General features: G+C 46.5%; 1 protein-coding gene across 2 annotated transcripts in view; it reads left to right on the top strand.

Annotated features, from left to right (window-relative positions):
- Positions 1-22,328, top strand: part of KDM1A (lysine demethylase 1A) — a 718,736-nt gene extending 696,408 nt beyond the window's left edge. For both annotated transcript variants that reach the window (XM_085647807.1, XM_085647806.1), the window contains exon 18: positions 21,674-22,328. In XM_085647807.1, coding sequence (XP_085503933.1) covers positions 21,674-21,862 — 189 coding nt within the window. In that variant the 3' untranslated portion in view covers positions 21,863-22,328. The remainder of the gene's footprint in view (positions 1-21,673) is intronic.
- The last annotated feature ends 3,916 nt before the right edge of the window (positions 22,329-26,244 follow it).

Below are 26,244 nucleotides of genomic sequence, written 5' to 3'. Positions count from 1 at the left end.
CAAGAACCACCGTTCATGTAGAAAAGCGTTTCCAAGAGGTTCAAAGCAGCCTACAATGGTAATGTTTCATACAGGAGCTAAATTGAAACAGAGAGAACGGTAAAGATATAACCCCATGAATTAGCCAAACAGCAGAGTCCGATTCTGCTACAGAAAAGGGCAAAGGGTCAATTTTTCTCAGTGTGCAGAAGAGTGTAGGTTGCATCTTTCATGGACATGAATTGCTGTTTGTCTGTTAAATTAAACGCAGAAAACAAAGCAGTTGCATTCAAATAATCCCACAGTACTTTTCCCATTTTCAGAGTCTGCAAAGTCCATGCAAATTACATTACAGGATGCGATTGATTCTGACCATGATATAACAGATATTTTCTTGTACAATGTCAATAACAGAGGAAACAATATTATCTAATGTATATATGGGTGAAGACAGTGTATTAATACTGTTGTCGACAACAGCCAAAACCTTTCCTAAATTTGCCTGGTCTAATTCCCGCAAACGAGATGCTGCTTCAATCTGTGAAAGTTTCCAAATTTCATTGTATGCAGTGTATATCCTTCGTTTTGTTCTAGTAGCTCTAGGGCATAAGACAAAATCGGCTAAATCAATATTGTTGGACAACAACGACAAGTTTGTTTAACAGATTAAACTGTAGAGTGCTGCAACCACTGTTGACGTAATTTACCTACTGAATAGGTTGTGATAGTATGTGAATCAGAAAATCTAGGGTCGTGTCTGTCTTGCGTAAAACCTAAACTAGATGTATGAAAACGGAGTTGGCAGGCATTTGAACTAGTTTGCCAAACTAACCAACCTAGGGGGTCCATTGTAGAGTTATTAAATGAATTATTTTGAAATAACATTTGTAATGTTTCAATGGTAAAATGTGTGAACGAGCGCCAATCATTATATTCAGCTAAGGATGGAAGGGCTGGGGCATTAATTTTCTTAGCAGTAGCCAAACCAAAGCATGTTTTTTGGTATTCCGTAGTATTTAAAAATATAATTTGTTTTGGGATGAGGCAGGCACGATGTAAAGCTTCAGTGCCTCGCACTTGCCAGTCCTTAGAACCCCAAATTGACTTTAGATCAATGGTGTCCTTCCAATGGTCATAACCCTTTACAGACAGATTATGTCAAAGTATTGGAATATAATAATTTACTATGGGTTAACATGACTTTCTGAGCGGAAGGGCTACTTCATTTGAAATAATACGACTCAGGTTTTAATTTATTGAAATCTGTAAACTTTTTCTTAAGTGTTTTTGAGCTGCCTTTTAACGGTGTTGGGCAATGTTCCCACTGAGTGTAATTTACAACTGGACGCAATGTTCTTGTCTTGTGAATGAAATGATGCCCATATTATTGATAACCGAACAGGTCGGCATAATTGGCAGAATTCATTTACAAATCGTCAGCATCAAAGGCAGCATAATATTTTAAATCTGAAAACAAGGCTTGTATTGCATGCACATCCCAATCATCAGAACGGATTTCTTGTGTCACCACATCACCCATTGAAACGCGAAAGATATATGGTACATTAATGAGCTCAGTCGGACCATGAACTTGGAAATCCACTTTATCCCAAATGATACCATCCGAAATTGGGAATGCTGAAATGTTAACAAAAGTCTGGTCACGCTTCATGATGTTGGAAGATGAATGGGGTGCCAAAATACAATCAACAGAGTTCACAGCAGAGCATTTAGGCAAGTAGTGACCATTGATAAGTAAGAAAACAGTTCCAAATCCAATTGACATAAAAAGAAAAATCATAATCAGTATCAACCAGATGTATGTCCAGGGAGGAACCAAATAAGTCAGTTTAAACCAGGACAAAAAATTTGACAATTTTGTCGGGTCCCCTGAGGAGGTGGAGGATAAGTCAAAAGAAAAAGTTCCATGGTGCAAAGGACAGTCCGGCAATTCATGCAAAGACCCACTTGTGGGATATGTGTATACAGCCTCCACGTTGCAGGAGGAAGCTGGGAGAACAGAAGAACGGTCAACAACAGGGTCCATCTCGATGACCGTGTCGTGTAGCATGTTGGATGACGTTCCACTTTCACGAGTTCTGAAAATTGTGAAATACGAAGCAGCAGGGGTCACACTATTCAGGATCGGCCAGATGTTGTAGCTTGACATTGTCCAATATGATCTATCTGTTGTCTTTGCGAACTGGAAGAGGAGGTAAAATGACTGTTCGAGTACCTTTTAGGCCAACCACTGTAACCGGTGCACGACAAGAGGGACCAAATTCCTTTTTGTTCTCCACTTTTTCTCGGGCCAGATCTCTAACTGTAGGAAGCCAGCCGACCCCCGGATTCAGGAGCGCTGCTTTAGCTGCTGAGGACGAATGTTCAGTAGCAAGGCTGGCACAGGTATCTTGTAGGTTCTGTAACATAGAATGATTATCTACGTCAAAAGTCGTGGCAGCCGCCACAACGTCTAGACCAGCAAGGTCTGGCACAAAACCTTTTGATACCAAAGAGCGTCACGTATGGGGTCTGCCCACCCAGAGGTCTTCTAGGGAGATTATTAAGTGTATGTTGGATGCCATACAAATGGGCTAACCAGTTCCTGCCAGCACCTAAGACTCTAGCTGTCAAGGATTGCTCTAAGTCACGATTCATTCGCTCCACAATTGAAGTGCCCTCAGGCCTGTATGGAGACGAAAACTGCACCAGCACCCCCATAGACCTCATCGCATCCTTGTACGCCTTAGAGGCGAACGCTGGACCTTGGTCTGAATGAAGGGTGCCACAGGCAAAAATCCCTACAAAGACAAGCAAATCCCTGATGACATTTCGAGTGTCAGCACTGCGTTGTGGCCATACCCAAAGGAATCTAGTGCACAAATCCACTGCAACTAAAATATATTTATATGCAGTATCTGAAGAAAAGGGACCGCAGTGATCAAGATACACACAAGCAAAAGGGAGACTAGCAATGCAAAGCGGTGTTTGTGGTGGACGTGTTACCGCAGAAGGCTTGATTTGTTGACAGATGTCACAAGAAAGTACATAATTGCAGGTCTGTTTATATAAACCATGCCACCAATAACGTTGCTGCAAGATAGAAACAGTCGCAGACACGCCTGCATGGGCCGCAGCCATGCCTTCGTGTGCGGTTTTGATTAAAGTGTGTCTGCGGTCCGCGTTGGGAATCAGCCGCTCTTCAACGTCCAGTATTCTAGCATAAGGAACTTGTCCAGGAGTTAACTGATCAGAATATTTAGAAGGGAAACCTTGCAGGTAATTGAGGCCCTCCTTAGTAGCAGCTGTTGCTGCCAAAATGTTATCAATCTTAGTCATGGATCTAGAAATGGCTGCTACAGAACATGTGGCTACTGCAGATTTGGCTGCTTTATCAGCCAAACAATTCCCAAGAGCGTGTGCTCCCACACGCTGGTGGCCAGGAGTATGTATAACATGTGTGAGCGCCAGACGTTGTTTAAGATCTGCCACTCGTGCCCAAAGCGTTTTATGCTTAATTGTGCTGCCTTTAGAATCTCAATAATCATTTTGAGACCAAAAGAATACGTTGTCATTGAAGGACTGAACACAGTAGAAATAGTCGCAGACAATTAGAGTCAAAACTTTTGGATCAGCAAACTCGAGAGCAAGAACCAAAGCGCTCGGCTAATTGAGTGGTACAGTCTCCCAGTGCCTGAGTATGCACAATGGAAGATTTGAACTCACCATTCACCATAGTACCTGCTACAATGGCACAAGCTGCTGAATAAGCATGTTTAGAATCCGTGGCCGGTTGCGCCGAATCATCGGTGTAAATCATACATGCGTACTCCTCCAAAGGAAGCAAAGACAGGGGAGGCGGATGAACGTGTTCATACTGCAAGAACTCCTGTGTCTGAATAGAGGGGTCAAAGAGAATAGTGACATCCGGGGATGCAAAGCTTTTGATTTTGGCACACTTGCCTTTGTCACTGACTCTAAAGCAGGGTAAGGTGTAACCACCACAATGCGTTTTCCCTGTGCCAGTGTGCGTTCCTTCATTGTACGTCAAGTAGGTGAAACCCACTGCACCTGGCACGATTCTTATCACCAGGTCAGTGTGGTTATCACGCGTCAACAAGTACTTAGATTCAAGCAAATCAGATTGCAAAGAAAGCAAAATAGCAGAATGTTCCAGTAACTAGCTGGCTTTTGAAAATGTAAGTTGTATCAAGGCATAAAACGGCTTGATACGCTGGGCATATTCGGGAATATAAGAACGCCTGAAATTGAAAAATCCTTCAGGGTCGTTGGAGACTGCAAACGCGCGCATTCCTCCAGAAAGTGGGGAGCCTAGCCCCGACCTTCATTATTGAGCTCGTACCCCAAAAAGAGCATAACAAGCGATGTTTGATTTAGCAAAGTTAAATTTGTAGCTGTAGTCCGCGAATTCTAGAATTATGCGGTCAACACGGCACAGATGCGGCCATAATTTGACTGTGAGATAAATATCATCCATGTACGAGTAACCATCCAGGTCTATCCTGTCCAACACAGAGACAATACCAGCGGCGAAAACCCCGAGGCTATTCTTATACCCCAATGGCACACGCCGATATTTTTTTTTTGTTTTCCACAAGCCGTGAATTCGGTCCATTGACTGCATTCAGGGGACAGGTTATGAAAATATCAAGTGTTGTTTTATATTTTTTACGAACTATACTGTCTACTAGAGCAGAGCTATGGGTATTTTGTACCGCAAAGGTCCGACAATGAGAGATCAAATGCCGGTAATCAACAACTATGCGGTAAGACCCATCGGGTTAGGATACAGTAAAAAGCGGATTATTCATTGGTGACACATGTTTCAATCACTCCTTGATACTCTGAGTGAGAATATCAGCAACGGGACCTTTAGCTTCCCGCCGTATGGGATATTGGGGTTGTGGCTGAGGCATAGATCGCAATGGAATTTCATGTGGTGGCGAATCTTTATCCCAGCCACCTTGATTACGGTACGGGGCCGGCGCCAGGGCCAAAGCCCACTCGGCCTCAAAAGCCTCAGCAGGCTCCTTGGGGACGTAACGCGAAAAACCAGGAAGTATCACGTCCTCCCCACGTGCTGCAGCCAGAACAAAAAGTGGGGGCCAATCTGCCTCCACTAATAAAATGTCATAGGAAGTGGTCAGATTCTCTAAAAAAAAAAAAAAAAAAAAATCCCTATGACCACCCGCTCACTGTCACCTTCTATAAGAAAGACCATATTATACAGCCGATCCAGAGGGGCAACCTGGGTGTCAGCTGTCTCCACAGTAATGAAAGTTTCAGTTGCTGTCTCCTCCAGACTTGGACGCAGTGCCTCCTGCACTATGTTAACCTCCACTGAGCTGTCGAGAAGGGTCACTGCCCAAGTCCAGTCCAGCAGCCGGGTTCTCACCCTTCCGAGGCATATCTCACTGTCAAAGCTGCAACTTTTTCTTTTGAAAGGGGGCACGGAAGCATGGTTGTTCCTCCTGTTTCCCTTTGCCGTCAAACTGACGAGGCAGATCACATCCTCGTGGAACAGGTTGACTCGTGCCACGATCCTGGCGTTCTCCACCACCGACTTGTGAGCCAGATGATTCCTGTGAACGAGGAGAACGCTGATCAGGGACCTGAAATTTATCAGGAGTCTTAATTTTCGCGCAGTCGCGCAAGTCATAAGTACGCTCAGAAGCCTCATGTGTCGGTGAACCAGCACGCGACCCTTGCTTCTGTTGCAGTTGTTGCCCCCCCTTCTTTTTGTTTTTCCAGTTCTTTTAAGGAAAGACTGGGCGTCCATCCGTGTCAGATGGAACTCTCGGTTGTGTTTGAGACCGAGTTTGCGTTTGAGTAGAAGGCTTAACACCCAAACTATTGTGGCCAATGGTCTTATAAGCCTTTGCAATAATTTTTGGTAATTCACGTGGTTTGTCCGCATCAGGCACTGCTGCCGTTAGCCACTTGAAAGCTTACTGCATCGCCCTTGACATTGGCAAGGATCATATCAGTCACCACTTTGAACACTCCCGCCAGACACATCCCCAGTTCCACAGCCGCTTCAGCCCCATGCTCATCTTGAACACGCTTAATCACGGAGGGGAGGACAGTCCTAGAGGGAGCGCCGAAACACTTCGAATACACTGCTGCAAACACCTTGCCCCAGGTGTTACAATCAGCTAATTTGGGAATCAAGTCTTTAGGCAAACTAGTAGTCAGAATCCGGTGTTTTTCTACATGAGAGGTATTAGGAAAAACAGCCTCAAGCTGACCAAATTTCTTGGCAAGCCATTAAGGCAATTCATTCTTATTTGTTGGACGCTTGCCTATCACCGAATTAACCATAACCGGACTGATAGTCTCCCCACCAGGCCCCGCAGGCTGCGCAACAAGTCCGGGTGGAGCCACCTGGAAAGCAAGCGACATGAACTGAATGACCGCTCTGTGTACTTATATCAGAGAAGTATGTAACACGCGTAGCTCGGCCAGCGTCGCTGCGGTTAACCCATGCGGGTGAAGTGCATAGCCAGCCAACGCCGGCCATGTGGCCCCTTCTATTGATAAAGGGCCTAAACGGACCGGCGTGAATGAGTGAGGAAGGGTGCCATTAAACCAAGTTCGGTGTTGCCAAGCTGTGAGCGGAACCTCAAGGGTCCGATAGGGTTGATACGCAATCTGAATAGCTGCGGCTGCGTACTCATGAAACAGATTGTCTACCTGTCTACCGCCGGAAAGGTGACCCAAGAATAAAAGACCTTGAACGGATATGCAGGATCCACTTCCACTACAAAAATCTGATCCACACCAGCATTAGGGACACCATAATTACTCAAGTAATCCCTGAGCAGAGTGCGATTGTGAATAGCAATATTTTGCCCCATCACAAACAGAATGTATGCCACTTGAGGCCTGGAGGGGTGCGTTAAGCAAGTGGCGGGCCGCAGAGGAGGAGCTGCTTCGATCGGAAGAGCTGCGAGGAATGTGTAATCACATCGCCATGCAATGGGCGACATTATTCCATGCATACAAACACCATGCAGCAGAAGACCCTCATGCGCAGGCCACCCCTCCATCGGCAACAGGGGTACCCCGAGAGAGCGCACAGCATGCCACCCCTTAGCAGTGACCCCTAATCGTGGATAGATTATAACTTGCACGCGTCAGGTAACTTACACAGCACACACAGGCGCCCGCGCCCCACTCCCTGCGCTACCTGCATTCAAACTGACACCAGCTTCTTGACCTCTCAGCCCTCATTACAGAGAGCTAATTTCCATGCAGTGAATCCCAGTTTGAGTTACCCTAATTGTTGAGTTATGTTCATTACAGTCTTTAGGCACAACTCAAGGTGCTTTATAGCACCAATACAATAGGTCAGCACTACAGAGACAAAACAGCATACAGATTGTGACTTAAAATCGGATGGAGCTCAACAACATATCAACTCAAGTAAAAAAGACTTTTAAAGTGGTCGGATGTATGTTCCTACTGTCATAATCTCTCCGAAATGTACAGTTTGAGGATCTGTATTGAAGTGTTTCTCATTAAACTGTTAATCTGTATGTACCCTGCATAACAATAAAATGCCAATAAAGAGTTAAAAAAAAAAAGAAAAGAAAGAAAATCACTAACAGAATTTATAACAGCTTAAAAGTTGGCAGCACAACAAGGGCTAAGTAGATGGAGAGAAACCTTTTTTTAAACTTCAAGCTTGAAAGAACCTATATATAACGTCAATATAGGAGGTTACACACTCGCAGCTGCCTCCGGAGGCAGAAATGAGGGTATTGTGGACAAGCACAAGCACTACCCAAGCATCTCGCAGATAAGAACCAGACCAAACGTTGGCGGCGCTATGTTGCGGCGATTCTGCACATATACAGAACTATGCATAGGAAAACAGGACCTCAGTGAATAACCAACCTATCACATTAGTACCCAAAATCCCTAACCGACTAACTATAGGGTCTCATTCGTTCTCAGTCTACAGCGAAGCTACTTATGATTAGACAACCCAGAACACGTCACTCTAGCATGGGCATCGCGGGAGCCAGACACTCTTTCACTCACTCACTCACTCATACTTGTCCACAATGCGAGTAATCGGAGATGCGGTATAGTTTCAAATGTTTATTTCAACGAACCCGCTCTATGGTGAAGTACACGGGCCAATACTAGCAGCAAAATGCATAAACACAATATAGTCAGCATTGTTACAATACCATAGAATACAAACCGGAATATCATTTTATAAAAAAACAGTGGAAAAGGGCGTAACGACCTAACCACCCTCCCCGTGACAAGAGATAGTTTATTATAAAAAGAAGACCTCTGGGCTTTGTCAGCAGACCCCCCATACCTCAAGGCCTAGATGCAATGTTCACATCGCAGGACAAGCACAGCTCTTCTCTACGGAAAGGTGTCTCCAAGTGTGTCAAAACCTGTTTTGTTTGCAATATTAAAGCACACAATTTCAAATAGTGCAGCTGTGTGTAGTATATTATGTCTAGGTGTGAGGGACTTACCAGAACGGAATAACAAGGGGCATTGTTGCTCGACCTTGAACATCGTGTGCAGACTAAACCTCAGAGCACAGCAGAGAACGTGCAAGGTAAACAGTTCTCATGTGAAAAGGGCACAAACAAAGGTTTGCGAAATATATGCATGCAGAGTCGTGCGCAAAAGCAGTCTCATGGCAGTGAAGCTCATGCTAACTTAGCAAATGTCTATATAGACCTATAAGCTATACTGCACTTCTTCAGTTTGGACCTTCCAAACCTGGCTTGTGCCCCGTGTGGCATCTTAATGCCTGGTATCTTCAGGCTGAAATCTTTGTTCAAGTCCTTAGAGCTGAACTTCAGGCTTTCATCCGCAGTAACGTGGAATCGGAGGTGAAGGTGGGCACAATAAGGGCCACCAGTAAGGCGACTATACGGGGCTTTATCAGGGGGCGTATTAGGGCGCAGAAGCTTGCTCGCTCCTCCCACATTACTCAGTTGGAGGCCCGTGCCCTTCTCTTGGAAAGGTTTCTTGCATCTAAACCCCAGTATAACATCACTTGACAGCTAGGCCTCTTTCCCGAGGAAATCCATCATCATTCCTTTGAAGCTGCGGAGTATCTCTGGTGGGCCACAACTCCTCGGATTTATGGTTGGGGGCCAGCCCTAACTTGTATGTAGTGGGAGTTACCTGAGCCTTGCTGTCCTCCTTTCTGCAACTCTTCCTTCAACGCGTCTGCTGCATTTGCCAAGGCTTGTTGGTGCTCCTGCTGTCCACTGACCCTCCTCCACTTCGTCAACTGTCGTGGGACAGAACGTGGACAGCTCCTGTGATCCTACATCATTGTCTTGTCTTCACAGCTGCAACTCCCAAGACCTCCATGCTACCATGAAGTACCTGCAGAGCCCTCAGAAGGGTGGGCATTGTGCTCCTGGATGACTCAGGGTGGCTTGGACTCTGTCTCCTCTCTCTTCAAGATCTCCTCGTCTGGAATCCATGCCTGGGTTCCACTGTCCTGGTCCATGGGTCACCTTACTGCTGGACATCCGAATATACCCATTGACTTCAACAGGCAGTTCCAACATCACTTCACACCAATGCACCTGGGCTCTCTGGTGTAGGTATCCTGCTTCTATGGGTATCCATGGGTGGGGGAGCTCTCCAGCCTCCCTGGTTTCAAAGGGTTTCCTCGGGGTTCTCTGGGAAGAGTCCTGAATCCTGAAAATCCTAACCGCGACTTCCCAATGTTATCCTATGGACACTGACCCAGAGTATCACCTCTGCACTTGGACACCTAGGGACTCCTAGTTACTTACCTTTAGTACTTCCCTTGGCCTACAGATCCTTGGCTGGTACATACCACTTTCGCATTCCACTTAGTATATGGTTTGTCCCCTCCCCCTTTATAGGGTCCCATATGTTTTTATGTGCTTGCCTACCTGTTTTGAAGAAACATTTTTTGTGTATTGATATCTCCGGGTAGGAGATATGAGATGTACCAAATTAGTTTTAGTGTTGGTGTGTAATAAATACAACAGTATTTTTGTAATACTGGTGTGGTTCTTTCTTGTGTAATTTTCACTGACTGTGTGGTAAAGTTATGCGCTTTACACCCTCCTCAATAAGCCTTAGCTGCTCTTCACAGCTATCCCTTGAGTTCTTTGGTTATCAGGGACCACTTACACTATCACTAAGGGTTACCTGGATTCAGTACAGGGTGCATCACCAATAGGTGTGCACCATATACTAAGCCAGCCTCCTACATTGCCCACCTTTTTTGCTGCTCCAAATCCCTCTAAAGGAGAGGAGCGTCTCCACCATCTAGACCCAAAAAGAGCGCTTTTCTACCTTGGCTACACGCAAGAGTTCCAGGTAGACAACCAACTCTTTGTGGATTACGTGGGAGCTAAAAAGAAATAGGTTGAGCTGTGCAGAAACGAACCTTTTCGCGCTGGGTCATTATCTGCCTTATAATCTGCTACGCCCTGGCTAAGAAGCAGCCTCCTGAGGGCTTTCGAGCCCATTCCACCAGGGGGAAACCAGCGACTACGGTGTTGGCTCATGGAGTGCCAGTCCTGGGCATCTGCCAGGCTGCTACATGGACTTCAGTGCTCACGTTTGCAAAACACTATTGCCTACACAGTCGGGTCCATAGAGTCAGGCATTTCGCCTGTTCCGTCATGCAGGAATTTTTAATCTAGTAAATCTGTCCTCAGCTCACCGCCAAGAAGTATAGCTTGGTATCTATTTAAAGGTAAGGAATCTGGAGCTAGAAGTCTGTCAGATGAACAAGTTACTTCCCTTTGATAACTCATTATCTGGTAGACAGACGATGTCTAGCTGCAGATTTCTTACAGACCCACCCATGCCTCCCCTCTCTGCGGACTCATTTATAGGGCTAGGGTTGTTCCCTTTCACAGGCCCCTAGTTTTGACAATAGTCAGTTCACTTAATGGCTCAGTGCTTCTAATGTGGAAAAAGTGAAAAGGAACAGACACCACACGCCTGGGTGGCGTCTATATAGGTGACCACAACTTCACAAAAGAGGCAGGTGACATCACGCAGAGCTGGACAGAGCCACCCGATGGCACTCAAGGGTAGTGCTCAAGCAAAAGTTTCCAAATCCATTCTGACACAGGAAATTCAAAGGTAAGGAATTGCAGCTAGATATTGTCTCTATCAGATAATATATTACCAAAGGTAAGTAACTTGTTCATTTTGTTGCTGCCTAGAGAACTCAGCCATAGACTGCGCAGACGGGCTCACATACTATCATGTGGCACGCCTCTGAATAGCAGGGCACAGTTTTGAGACACATCGCATGACCCTGTCTGATTCATTCATTAAAGGGAGAGGGTCAAGATGGCAGCGGAGTAAGATGTGCCTCTCGCCTCTCTGCCACCGGGTCGCCAACCGCATCTAGAGGGGCTCCTGGCCAACAAAAACCTACATTCCAGCCTCGAGGGACACCCTGTTACTGGCGCCATTTACCCGAGGCTCAGGATACTGCGATGGGCTGCGCTCTTGGCTGTGACTGGGCTTCCAGATGGCGTAGGAGTCAAGGTGGCGTCCACCTAAGCTCTAATGCACAGAACTGCGCTTTGACCTGACTCGATCATCTGCAACATAACATCGACTCTGAAGCCTCCTGCACTACACAGCCCCCTCTCCAAAGAACACCCTTGCCTGACACAGACTACTGGGCGAAGGGTTGTCTGGTGTCTTCCAGCCCCACATGACAGCTCGACCGCTGCTAACGTGACCCACAAGGCAGCCCTGACCAGAATCTGATCTCCTCTGAGACACCATCATTGAGGGACGAGTTCACTGGGGGCATCAGCGGGGCCTGCAGAGGTGTGACAGGGCCCTTGATGTTCTGATGGACCCCCCCCCCCATACAATCGAGTGGATTGCCTGAGTCAGCTGCCTCGACACATGCAGACATCGCTGAGCCACGGAGCTTGGAGAGAGGCTCACTGTGCTGCAGCCTAGGTCAGCCACTCTGGACTGCATTGAGTCTGACTCCGACAACGAGGAGTCTAGTAGGGAACCATCGCTCTTTCTGCTAGCGCGGTCTTTGAGGGACTTGTGGTCTACTTCAGCACTCCCTTTGCCTTCAACCACGCACTCTCCCCAGGGAATCTGTTGGAGATCTCCGCTTTCTTGGTGGGAACCCTGTCTCTTCCCTGTCCACCTTAAGATTTTGGTTGCAAGAGTTGACCCTGTATCGTCCTGGCATCTCTCCCTTCATGGGTGGAACCTGTGCGACAGCCCACGTCGACCTAAGCACCACACCACTTAGGTCTCCGCCCCCACACCCCCTCCTTTCCCCCCCACCCTGCACCCTGGCCCCCTGGGGGTCCCTGGCCGGCTGGCTGGAGGGAGCAGTAGGCCCACGGCAGAGTGGACCCAGCCTTCGGAGAGGAACACATGCAAAAACAACAGTTGATGGACAGAATGTAGAACAATGTCATACATTCACCCCAGTACAGAGATCTGGGCCTAAATCCATCGTTTTTTTGCTCACCATGCCGTTCCAGTTTGAACCCAGGCATATGCAAATCAGTCTTGACCCTGTGCCTCATGGGAACTGTCCAGCCTGAACTGCCAAGCCAGGCCCTCCCTGGACTGGAAACAAGCATACTAGGACCGGTTTCAGGGTTTCATCCCTCTTCAGCCAGGTTGGCTTCATTCCAGTGGCATGGAGAGCACAGGACCAACGTGGGATGGCGGAGTGAGCTAAAGAATGATGATGGATTAAACCCAGATCAGTTGACTGGGGGTGAGTGCTTGCAATGTTCAACACTGAGGTCCTGCGTTGGGCCACCCCGGAAATACAGAAACACACAACATAGACACATTCTCCTTGCCCCCACCTCCTCAATGGCGATGTTCAAGACCAATCGCGATCCATCGTGTGAGAGATGCTCACCCAATCTACACCAGTCTCTGCTAAGGACTAGCCATACTGCTCTCAATCCCACACTCATTCTGAATCCGAGAGGACTACTGACTCCTTTTTTTTTTTTTTTTTTTTTTTTTTTCTGTCTCGCTGAGGTCAGAAATTCAGACCCTCAACACAGAGATATCCCTAGGAAATGCAGGACTTGAGACAAGACTTGTCCTCCATAGAGGACCATGCATCTTCTCTAGACCACAATGAATCACCGAGAGGAGAAGTGGAAATGCTGCGCCAAGAAATTATCTGCCTCAATGAACAGCAGGAAGAAGTCTAAGCCCAGACGGAGGACCTCAAAAATAGACCCTGCTGTAATATGATCAGACTGGGGGGGGGGGTGCTCTAACATTCGAGGGTATACTCAAGCTCTCTTCTGCTCTGTTCTGTATTGGGATGAAAATGCTGAGCTTCGGCTCGATAGGGTTCACCAGGTCAGACGTCCCGGGGGTCCCACAACTAGGCCGCCAGACATTTTGGCTTGTGTGCGCAGCTTCCAAATAAAGAAGGCTATATTGAAAACAGCCAGATCTAAACAGCCAGTCTACTTCCGGGGCCAGGCGATCGGTTTCTTTTAAGATGTCTCCCTCCTCACCCTCCAGTGCAGCAGAGAGTTCAAACCAATAACAAACTTCCTACACTCCAAACAAGTGTCTTGTGGCTAGGGACACCCCTTCAGATTGGTCTTTCGTCGGTCAGTTCCACCAACTCAAGACTTTGGGGGACGCCCGTCGTGCCCTAGGCCTACCTGAGGACACCACCTCATGGTCTGGCACTACATCTCCCGTGGGTGTCTGCCCTGATCATCATCTTGGCAGAATGTGATGAAGACCAAGCACCCCTGTCCTGGCCCGGAGGACTGCGCACAAGAGTGCTAAGCAGTGCTGGACAAATTGGCTTTGGGCGCAAGCGGGGCACTCACTTAAGGAAAGTGTATAATGTTTGCCCACAGGCTACACTCTGCTGCCTCGACCCATCTTTCAATTACAGGTGGCCTGTGTTGGTAGGGAGCGGGCTTCCATCGTGCAAATCGGGCTCTTCGCCTCTTCAACCCCAGGTTTTGCCCGTAATGTAGCCTACCATCCAAGATTAACTATTTCAATTTGTTCCGTTTTTGATGTCTCTGATTTTTATGAAGTTTCTTTTAGACCATGTTAACTGGGGGTTCTTATTCCTTCAAGCATTAAAGCATTATGGCCCGGTCACAATTTCTCTGCCCATGTCAGACCCCCTTCATCGGGCTTGAAGTTTGTCCATGTGATTCTTGGAGGCCCTGCTCACAGATCTACTTCACCCTCCTGATTACATTTCTTAGAGGTTAAAATAACATGCCTCAATGTTAGAGGCCTCAATCTTATGAAACGCAAGACGGTCCAGTTCTTTTTAAAATGCTCTGGTAGCGACATTGGCCCTTTCTCTTGAGGATTCTGGAGCTCTTCAGTTTTGGCGATCGGTTCTGAAGCTGGGTTTGTAGCATACAGAGCACACCCAGGGCTACAGTCCGTGTTAACTGGATTCATCTCAACCTTTCCCGTCCGCCGAGGTATGCATCTATGATGTTCCCTCTCCCCCCTCCTTATTGTCCTATATATGGAAACCCAAGCCCAATGTCTTCGGTCCCATCCAGATATCTCTGTGATTCGATTCGGAGGGAACCAGCTTCTTATTAGCCTTTATGCCGATGACGTGATTCTGCTCTTTACAAATCCTTTGACATCTCTTTGGGAACATCTCCAGTTTTAAAGGCAATATTTAAAAAAAAAAAAACAGATACTCAATTTATCAGCTACCCACAACATGAAAAGCGATTGCACTCTCAGTGTTAGAGGCATGTGAGCTGTAGATCACATGCTTATACATAGATCGCCGTGTAGTGTTAGGTCAGGATGTTTTCCGCTCCAAAAAGACTCTTTGCGACTGTCCGGCCAAATGAGGCGACATGCAGAGCCAGCACACATGTTCCATTCCGGCCCTCTTCGGACCTGAATCGGATGAATAGGCCGACAACCCTATCGGAGCCGAGGAAGAGCAAGAACAGATCTCCCTCTCCGACAATTGCTCCTACCAGGATGAAGACATCCTGCAGGGACAACATACTGTAAGTATAGGCCCTACCTCGCCCCAACTCAACCAAAAAAGAAGGCTCCTGACCAACCCACGCCCTCGTGCCCCGGTCGGCACAGAGACCACACTTCCGACGCCCTGCCTCCAGGCTCGGCACCGAAGCCTACCATAAAGCCTTCCGGCTCCGAAAATCTCCATTCCAAATCGGGCGCTGAGCCAAAGCCTTCCGGATGGAAGACCAAGTCCCGCTCCGATCATCACCACTCGGCACCGAAAATCATATCAGTTCCGAAAACAGCCGCCCCAAAACAGTTGCAAAAACAACAATTGATGGACAGAATGCAGAACAATGTCATACATTCACCCCAGTACAGAGATCTGGGCCTAAATCCATCGTTTTTTTGCTCACCATGCCGTTCCAGTTTGAACCCAGCCATATGCAAATCAGTCTTGACCCTGTGCCTCATGGGAACAGTCCAGCCCGAACTGCCAAGCCAGGTCCTCCCTGGACTGGAAACAAGCATCCTAGGACCGGTTTCGGGGTTTCACCCCTCTTCAGCCAGGATAGCTTGATTCCAGTGGCATGGAGAGCAAGGGACCCACGTCTGGGCATACCCTTCCCACTCAGGGTGACAAATGCAAAAACAACAATTGATGGACAGAATGCAGAACAATGTCATACATTCACCCCAGTACAGAGATCTGGGCCTAAATCCATTGTTTTTTTGCTCACCATGCCGTTCCAGTTTGAACCCAGCCATATGCAAATCAGTCTTGACCCTGTGCCTCATGGGAACAGTCCAGCCCGAACTGCCAAGCCAGGTCCTCCCTGGACTGGAAACAAGCATCCTAGGACCGGTTTCGGGGTTTCACCCCTCTTCAGCCAGGATAGCTTGATTCCAGTGGCATGGAGAGCAAGGGACCCACGTCTGGGCATACCCTTCCCACTCAGGGTGACAAATGCAAAAACAACAATTGATGGACAGAATGCAGAACAATGTCATACATTCACCCCAGTACAGAGATCTGGGCCTAAATCCATCGTTTTGCCTGCATTGTCAGCATTCCGTCCATCATTTGTTTGTTGTAACGCTTTTCGCCCTAAGTGGGATGGGTATTCCCAGACGTGGGACCCGTGCTCACTACGCCACTGGAGTCAAGCTATCCTGGCTAATGAGGGCTGATAGCCAGAAACCGGTCCTAGGATGCTTGATTCCGGTCCAGGGAAGACATGGCTTGGCAGTTCGGGCTGGACTGTTCCCATGAGGCACAGGGTCAAGACTGATTTGCATATGGCCATGTCTAAACTGGGGTGGTGTAGTGGGCAAAAGAAAGATGGATTTAACCCAGATCTCTTGACTGGGGGAGAATGCCTGCATTGTCAGCATTCCGTCCATCATTTGTTTGTTGTAACGCCCCAAAACAGTTGGCACCGAAACAGACTGATACACCAAAGTCACCTAAGAAGCATAGTTTCGGTGATCCGCTCGAAAAACCGGACCCAAAGCAGAAAACTTTGGTCATACATCCAAAAACTGGCCACATTACTACCAAAGTAACTTTAAAAAGATGGGCTACTACCGAAGAGGAATACCACATTCCATTAAAGAAGAGAATGTTGGGACAAACCCTTCCCCTCCTCCTCTTCCTCCTTTACCTCAGTCTCTGTGCCAGCCTCACCTGAGCACTCACCAACATATATTCCTGACGGTCAGGGTGATGGGGACGGGGATGATACTAATGATGATAATCAGCCAGGACCCACAGATGAGTGGGATGACTCTAACACTGACTCACCCACAGACAGTGACCCTGACCTATATCCTACCAGGCCCTCTCCACCAGATGACAGCAAAGGATATATTGAATTGCTAGGCAGGGCTGCCAATTACCATGGGGTCCAGCTACATAGAGACGCCCTCGAAGAGGATTTCCTCTTTGAAACATTAAACAGCACACAAAAATCCACACATATGTTGCCCATGCTTAAAGAAATGACCAGAAATGTAGACAATATATTTAAGGATCCTGTCAGGGCACGTATCCTTACCTCCCCAGTGTGGATAAAAAATACAAACCTGCACCATCTGATTCAGTCTGCATAAGAGGACAATTACCCTTAGACTCATTAGTGGTTTCTTATGCACGCAAAAGGGCTAACTCCCAGACTACTGGAGACGCACCACCCCCAGATAAAGAGTCAAAGCTTTCTGACGCTAGAGGGAAAAGAATAGCCTCCCAGGCAACTAACCTCTGGCGCATATCTAACACACAAGTGCTGCTAGCGAGATATAACCGTGCGCATTGGGATGAAATGGAACAGTTTATACAATTTTTACCCCAAGAACATAAATCTAAAGCGCAAGACCTGGTATGTGAGGGACAACTAATTTCCAACAATCAAATTGGGTGCTCCCTAGATGTGGCCGATACATCTGCCAGAGCGGCAAACACTAGTGTCCTCTTAATAAGGCACGCCTGGCTACGCATATCACGGTTCAAACCGGAGGTTCAGAACTCAATATTGAACACGCCATTCGATAAGGAACACCTGTGTGGGCCGGTGGTAGAATCTTCACTTGAAAAAATGAAGAAAGATACCAAAGTGACTAAATCATTGGGAGCCCTTCAGTCTCCACAAGGCTGTGATTACTTTCACCACTCCTTTTATTGAGCAGGGTCCAAAACCACTTCCTCAGACACTACATCCAACTATAAGGGCAATTACCAACCCTCCGGTTCCAAAACTTACTTCAAAGGTAGTTATAGAGGAAACAACGGCAAGGCCAGTGGTAGAGGTTCCAACACACGTACCTCCCCCTCCAAAACAAAACATTGACATGCCCATAGTTCCCCCGACTACTTAACACCTGTGGGAGGAAGCCTGTCACAATTTCTACCAAAGTGGCAGGCAATAACAGACCAGTGGGTTCTCCAAATTATCCATTCTGGTTACTGCCTGGAGTTAATCGGCACTCCTCCAAACATTCCCCCAAAGTCACACAAACTTTCACCGGTGAACCTACACCTTCTCAAACGAGGTATAATCACTGCTTCTAAAACCAGCTATAGAGCCGGTACCACCACAACATCAGGGGTCAGGCGTCTACTCCTTTTATTTCCTAATTCCCAAAAAGGTCGGTTCTCCCAGACCAATATTGGATCTCAGAGAACTAAATTTTTACATACAGTCAGACCATTTCCACATGGTAACACTTCACTAGGTTCTACCCCTTTTGCAAAAGGGCGATTTTCTTTCTACTCTAGACTTAAAAGACGCCTACTTTCATATTCCAATCCATCCGGCTCACCGCAAATCTCTCAGGTTCGTGGTAGCAGGTCAACACTACCAATTCAAGGTACTCCCATTTGTAGTCACCACTGCCCCCAGAGTCTTCACAAAGTGTCTGGCGGTGGTAGCTTTGCATCTAAGAAGACAAAAAGCATACATGTCTTCCCCTATCTGGATGACTGGCTCATCAAAGCCAGCACGTACCAATACCGCAACCATACTTCCGTAACAATTCAGTTACTTCACCAACTAGGTTTTACAGTCAATGTGTTAAAATCACATCTTCAAGCAAACAAAATTCAGAACTACCTAGGAACCACTCTGGATACTCAAGGGGCTCTAGCGTTTCCCAACGCAGCCAGAATTCGAAACATTCAGGCGCTAATTCGCAAATTTCAAGCCATTCAATCACTTACGGCTCAAGTGTTTATGCAACTGTTGGGAATGATGTAATCTTGCATCATGATCGTTCTCCATGCCAGACTGCACATGCGTCCACTTCAAGAATGCTTAGCCAGTCAGTGGAGCTAGTCACACTGTCTATTAACCGATCAAGTGTTGGTAAGCGGCCGTACTCATCGCTCTCTGCAGTGGTGGAACAAACAATTTGTCAAAAGGACGCCCGTTCATAAACCCAGTTCCACAGAGAGTAGTAATAGCGGATGCGTCCCTAACTGGAAGTGGAGCTCATCTTCAAAAACACACAGTGCAAGGCCTGTGGAGCCACCAACAAAAGTTGCTCCACATCAATCATTTAGAGCTGATGGTGATCTTTCTAGCTCTCAAAGTCTTTCAAGATCACCTGTCTGGCAAAGCTGTCTTGGTTCGAACCATCAACATGACAGCTATGTATTACATACATAAACAGGGGGGGATAACCTCTCTCTAACTGTCCCACTTAGCCCAAGACATCTGGAAGTGGGCTATTAACCACAATATCTATCTCCTAGCAGAACACCTCCCAGGAGTCAACAACCAGACTGCGGACCTCCTCAGCAGACAGTTATCAAATACACAAATGGGAACTTCACCCTCAAGTTCTCCACCCATACTTCCAAACTTGGGGAGTCCCTCCCATAGATCTGTTCGCAACACCCCAAAACGCAAAATGCCCAAGCTTCACCTCCAGATATCCATACCCGTTGTCCAAAGGCAATCCTCTATAGATGAACTGGTCAGCGATATTTGCTTACGCTTTTCTGCCTCTTCCACTCATTCCATCAGTGGTTCGAAAACTCAGACAAACATCCCTCACTCTAATACTGGTAGCTCCAACATGGTCACGTCAACCCTGGTTCACAACTCTGGCTGGTACCGCATCAAAAATTGCATTTAACTCTTAGTCTCCTCACACAGAGCCATGGAGAAATCAAACACCCAGATTCCAAACAACTGAACCTCGCGATCTGGCTCCTGAAGTCATTGAGTTTGTTTATCTGAACCTTCCACCAGACTGTATGAACATTATTAAGGTGGCTAGAAAGCCTACCACAAGAGCCAAATGGAAGCGTTTTTTTTTTTTTTAATCTATTGCAATATCATCCCTCTGGATGCTTCCATACAAAACATTATCTGCTACCTCTGACATTTACAACAGTCATCATTTGCCTATACATCCATCAGACTGCATCTCGCTGCAGTTGCAGCCTATCTTCAAAATAGGCAACATTTATCGCTATTTAGTGTGCCTGTAATCAAAGCATTTATGGAAGGACTGAAAAGAGTATACCACCAAGACTTCCACCTGCCCCAGTGTGGAATCTTAACATAGTCCTCACAAGACTCATGGGCCCACCATTTGAACACATGCACAAATGTGACCTATAGTTCCTTAATTGGAAAACAGCTTTCCTCATTGCAATCACTTCATTAAGAAGAGTGGGTGAACTTCAGGCACTAACCATAGAAGAACCTTTCTTCCAGCTACACAAAGATAAAGTGGTTCTTTATACTAACCCCAAGTTCCTACCTAAGGTAGTATCTGCATTTCACATTAATCAGTCGGTTGAATTAGCTGTTTTCTTCCCTCAATCTTACTCTGTTGCAGAAAGAGCTCTACATATCTTAGATGTTAGAAGAGCACTCTTGTATTACACTGAAAGAACGAAATCTTTTCGTAAGACCAAGCAACTTTTTGTTGCTTTTGCACCACCTCAGAAGGGCAATCCTATATCCAAATCCGGTATGGCTAAGTGGATTGTTAAATGTATTCCGATTTGCTGCCCAAAAGCCAAAGGGACTCTAACGGTACCTCCTAGACCACATTCCACTCGTAAACTAGGAGCTACTATGGCCTTCTTAGGGAACATCCCTATCACTGACATCTGCAAGTCTGCAACATGGTCCACATCACACAAATTCACCAAACACTATTGCGTGAATGTGTTATCCAGACAACAAGCTAATATGGGCCAAGCAGTACTTAAAACACTATTTCAGACAACTCCATCAGTTACAGCATAGCCACCACTTGGGGGAGACTGCTGTATAGTCTATGCATTGGCATTTGATCTACAGCTCACATGCTTTGAACGGAAAATGCTACTTACACAGTATGCATCTGTTCTTGGCATGTAGAGCTGTAGAATCTCATGCGCCCACCCGCCTCCTGTAACTGCTGTAGTTCTCTTATTATAATTCAAACATACACATGGCCATCTCTATTCTTTACTACTACTCTGTTCACTCACCCTCTGTGGGAAAACAATCTGAAGATGGAGTCGATGACCATGCGCACTATCACCGAAAGGAGTCACCTACCTCGTGGTTAGGAAGACTTCTTTGAAGAAAAACAAAGTGCAAACATCCGGACCCAACACTAGATGGCGATCTATGCAAAAGCATGAGATTCTACAGCTCTACATGCCAATAACCGATGCATACTGTGTAAGTAGCATTTTCCTTCCGTTTGATTGGGCGACGGACTCCATCCCTTATCTTGCGATTAAACTAGCTTGTTCCATCCCCAAAACCTTTACACTAAACTATGCAGCCCTCACCCCACAAATATGGACCAGCTTTAATAAGTGGTTCAGATTACACCTTTCATGGTCTGGTAGAGTGGCCGCCATATAAATCACTATCCTCCCTTGTATTCTCTCTCTTTCAGGCAACGGGAAGTAAGTGAAATCTTTACATTTAGATGATCACACAAGTTCACCTCATGACACCAACTGGGTTACTGTACAACTTGCTCTGTAAGTTCATGTAAACATCACTCTCTTGCCCAGTCACTGGATTTATTTGATAAAATAAATAAAAATGCTGTCTTTCAAAATTTAAAAACACTCCATAACATATATGCATTGTGTCAAACAGTACTGTATTATGAAGGAAGAAGCTTTCTGTTTATGCTTACATCTGTACTCCTTTTCCCTTTCCTGTAGCCAATCCCTCGTCTATTCTTCGCTGGAGAACACACAATTCGTAATTACCCTGCAACAGTTCATGGAGCTCTTTTAAGTGGACTAAGAGAAGCTGGCCGAATTGCAGATCAATTTCTAGGTGCGATGTATACTGTACCACGCCAAACAACACCTGGAACAACACCTGCACAACCACCACCAAGCGTATAGATATAGTGTCACAAGTGCCATTTAAAACACACCGTTGGGATTTCAAGACTTTCTTTGAGTAAACATGTCGTTCATAGCATTACACAGCATTAAGACATACATAGGTCATATGAAACTGAGCCAGACGTTCTTGAGTGGTGACACTACAGTAAAATCCTCAACTGTTGGACTTAATCTACAAGCATTAAATTGCTATTGTCATAGCATTCATTTGTTACATACCTATAGCCTACTAGTACCTGATGGACCACATCTCGCCTCAATGCGATTTTTATTTGAGATATTTCATGAGGACGTCCTGCCTTCCCGTACTGAAGTATCGTTTTCGTGTTGCCTACTAGGAGCCTCCAGATCTGTGTATAGATGTATTTTTTCTTCTTTTCAAAATAGATTACCGTTCCAGTAACAAGCAATGGATTGTTTGTGGCCTGTATTTTTTTATTTTGAAAATAAAAAAATCATAAATTAGATGGGATGCCCTCTCTTTTGAAATGTGCATGATATATGGACTTCTTTCATTTTGGAACACAGTTTACTGTTACCACAACTTAACCCCTTCCATGCTGCGCAAATTCCGCCGCTGTGCTGACGGAATCTTGCGCGGGCGTGGTCATGACGGAACGGTTCCGTCATGAGCACAGCTCAACCGTGGCTCATGACGGAACCGTTCCGTCATGAGCACCGAAGGGGTTAAATTGGGTTTTAGATTGTTTACTAAACCAGGAGTTAAACAGTGTGATCGATGAAGAGCAAAATAGAAAATTATTTCATGCTAACTGGTGACTTAAAGTTTTTGGTAATTCTTTATGTAAAGTTGCATTTTCTTCCATAGGTCTTTTGCAGATTACAACAACGTTAATACCAGGGCTTTATTTTTCAGTTAGAACTGTATAATCTGCACAGTAGCAAAAGCAAAGCAGCTTCCCTCAGACTTGTTAAGTGATACCAATGTGCTGCATCATTTTTCGTTTTTATGCGGTCATTCATTTACATGAAGAATTTTTATTGGGTATGCTACAGTTCTGATCATTTCTAGACCTATTCTAGTCTTGCATGGTGCTTTTCTTTGATTTGCAGCCTCAGTCAAGGTGAGATGTTGGGTAACTTGAGGTTTTTAGCCAATAGCTGATGATTGGGTTGAGTACTTTTGCTAGTTACTTTCTCAAAGCTGTTTTTAATATGGTATTCTCACTTGATCCAGGGCCCGACAATTCCAAAGACTGTACGTTATGTGTCATACTTGCCAAATCCACCCTGGTCATGGCATCAGACTTCTCATGTGATACGATTGTTGTGTGATCGATCCACTTCTATTTTATAACAAGGATTGTGAGTGCATTTAAAGTTGATAAAAGATCTTAAGCCCATATTTGTTAAGATACAATTGTAGCAATCCTACTGACTCTCCTGAAGATCTTACCCCCTAGAAATAATCTTCTCCCCAATGTGCAGTGGATTAATTCTCCATGGCACATGTGATAGCCAAATAAACTAACTCTCATAGTACGAGAAATGACCATTGCACATTCCCGTGGTATATTCTGTTTCAGAAACGGATAAATGAGGGTAGCTGTAAAGCGAAGAGTACAGGGGTGATTAAATAAAATGTGATACTCTTCATCTATTGTACAAAGTTTACATCAGTTAAGTGTGCCCTAGAGCAAATAATCATATCAATAGTCGTGATAGGCATTTGACGAAAATGATATTTTATAGAAGCTTTCCAAACTTAGCATGGAAACGGTTTGTCTATTTGTCTCTGTGGAGTAACATTTGAATAATGACTGTGTAACTCCAGAGTGATTTACAGTATGGATACCAGTTGCTGGTATTTCATTATATTTAGTTTAACTGTTGTCTTTCAGATGTTTATTACATTTTGACAGGGCAACAGCTACTGTTAATAAATCAGTATCTAATACAGACTTCTAGCCGCAGATTCCTTACCTTTGATTATTCCCAGGCGTCAGAGTAGATCCTGAAGTTTTTTACTGAGCAGTACTCAGATCGGATCTGTGTGCGTCGTACGCGCCGGAAGTGACGTCCGCAACACCTTTAGAGGCGCCACCAAGTGCGCTGTTGTCTGTTCTTTCCAAGCCAGTCAAAGCTGTTCTGAGGAAGAGCTACCCCTTAGTCACTGTTTGACTGGATGTTTTTAACGTTTTTTCAACTTCTTTTGAAGTGTTTTCCTCCTGGTGTCTTAGTGATGTCATCTAGGAAGAAAGGATTCAAGTCCTGCGGCGCCAGTTACAAACTGATGCTGGTGACTGACCCCCACCTTGTCTAACTGTGGTGTTTGGAGCACGACCACAACACAAATTTGCATTCCGATTGCCACACCATGAATCCAAAAGCTTTGAGAGAGCAGCCCCTGAAGCGTATGATGAAACCGGCATGCGACATGAGCCCGAAGTCCTCTTTGTCCCACTCCAAGTCTTCTAAACATTCAGGTAAGAGGCACATGCACAAGATTAAGAGGTCAAAGAGATCTTTGACTTCTCCCCATGTGTCGACCGCAGTAGAGCCTACGCCTGGGCTGACTGTGCCTCCCACTCTTTCAAGGAGCCGGAGCGACCCCCTCCCATCTTAGTTTTATGAGGTCATGCGCCTCAAATTTGGATGGCCTGACCCCTATGGCGCGCTTTCAGACCCCCTGGGGTCGGAGGAGCCCCATCTAGTTCTGTGCCTGCTGCTTCGGCCACAGCTCCAGTAGTCCCTCTTGGATCCATTGCTGGTTCCGGACGGGCACCAGTCTCATCATCTCAACCTTTCCAGTTGGCAGTTCCAGTGCCCCCTACGCCACCGGCGGCGCCATCCCTATTCTGATCCCTGACTCTGATATGGAAACTAAGTGGAGTCGCTCGTCAGGAACCAAACTTCCTAGCAGCGCTTGAGTCCTATTCCCTTGGATTAGAACTCAAGGAGGGATGGGAGGCGTCGCTGGACCCTGAAGAATACCAGCCTGTTAAGAGGAACTGGTTAAAGCAAGTGGACTGGATATTTCTCCAGGTACTGGTATGCTTTCTCCTCCTAAGGTGGCTACGGAGGCAGGAGCTTCCTACGCAGTGGTGGTGTGGAGGGCTTCTAAGATCCTTGACCTCTGGACAGAGGTGCTGCAACCAGGAGTCTCCTTATCTGAACCCCTACTCCAGTTCAGTGATGCCCTCACTGACGTCCTGGTGGGGACCTGGTCCAAACTCAACCCAGAGGGTCCTTTGAATAGGACATTTGCCCGCTGGCATCACCCTGCGCCAGGGGACCCAAACTTCCTCACCCAACACCCTACCCTGGAGAGGTTGGTGGTTCAAGCCTCGACTTCTCAGTGCGCATTCCATACCGCTCTGCCAGAAAGGGAATCCAAAAGGCTGGACTCTTTGGGGAAGAAAATGTATTCTTCTGCCAGCCTAGCATTGAGGTCTGTGAACATTGCATGCCCTTTTGGCCGCTACTCCCGCACTCTGTGGGACACGAATGCACAAGTGCTGGCAGAGGTCCTGGAGGAGACATGGGCCATCCTCTCCCTGGCTGATGCAGATGGAAGAGATGCAGCAAAGCTTACCATTCACTATGGATCGGACACGACCGACACACTGGGCAGAGCAGTTTTATCAACAGTGTCCCCGAGGCGCCAAGCCTGGTTGAGGATGGCACCCGCCTCTTCGGAGATCAGGCAGATTCTTCGCTGGAGCGCTTTAAGGACTTGCAGGCTACGGCCAAGTCTTTAGGCCTCTCTGTAGCACCATGTTACCCCCAATCTGCCTTTCGCTCCTTTTGTGATTACAGAAGAGGCTTCCAATGCCCTAGTTTCATCTCAGCCACTGAGACGCACATGCACTGCAGCCTCTGCATGGATGAGGGCTCGTTACCAAGAGACCTAGTTGGTTGGGAAGCCAGCGGTCCAGTCTGTCCAACACACCCCCTGCAGCTGCAGCCTCCAAACCCTCCTAATCTACCCCTTCACGATTATTGGCATCCAGTTGGCAGCATGATTTGCCATCACCTGCCCCACTAACAGTCCATAACATCGGACAGGTTGGTCTTGCAAATTGTCTGAAGAGCTACGCCCTTCCCTTCGAGACAACCTCACCCTGCATACCACCATCTCAAGACTGCCTGACAGAGGATCATTTGTCCTTGCTCCGTGAGGAAGTGATGGTCCTCTTAGCCAAGGGAGCCATAGAGTACGTTCTGGTGCCAGAAGGAGGCTGTGGTTGTTATTTCTGCTTCTTTCTGGTCCCCAAAAAGGACAAAGTCCTTCATCCTATCCTGGATCTACAAGTCCTCAACTTCTTCCTCAAAAATGAGAAATTCAAGATGCTCAAGCTAGCTTAGGTCTTGTCTGCCCTGGACGCAGGAGACTAGATGGTAGAATTGTACTTGCA

The sequence above is a fragment of the Triturus cristatus genome, chromosome 3_2, assembly GCF_964204655.1.
Source record: "Triturus cristatus chromosome 3_2, aTriCri1.1, whole genome shotgun sequence".
In the NCBI taxonomy this organism is placed as follows: Eukaryota; Metazoa; Chordata; class Amphibia; order Caudata; family Salamandridae; genus Triturus; species Triturus cristatus.
The sequence above is the reverse complement of the archived record's forward strand: the minus strand, read 5'-3'. Positions and strand labels throughout refer to the sequence as shown.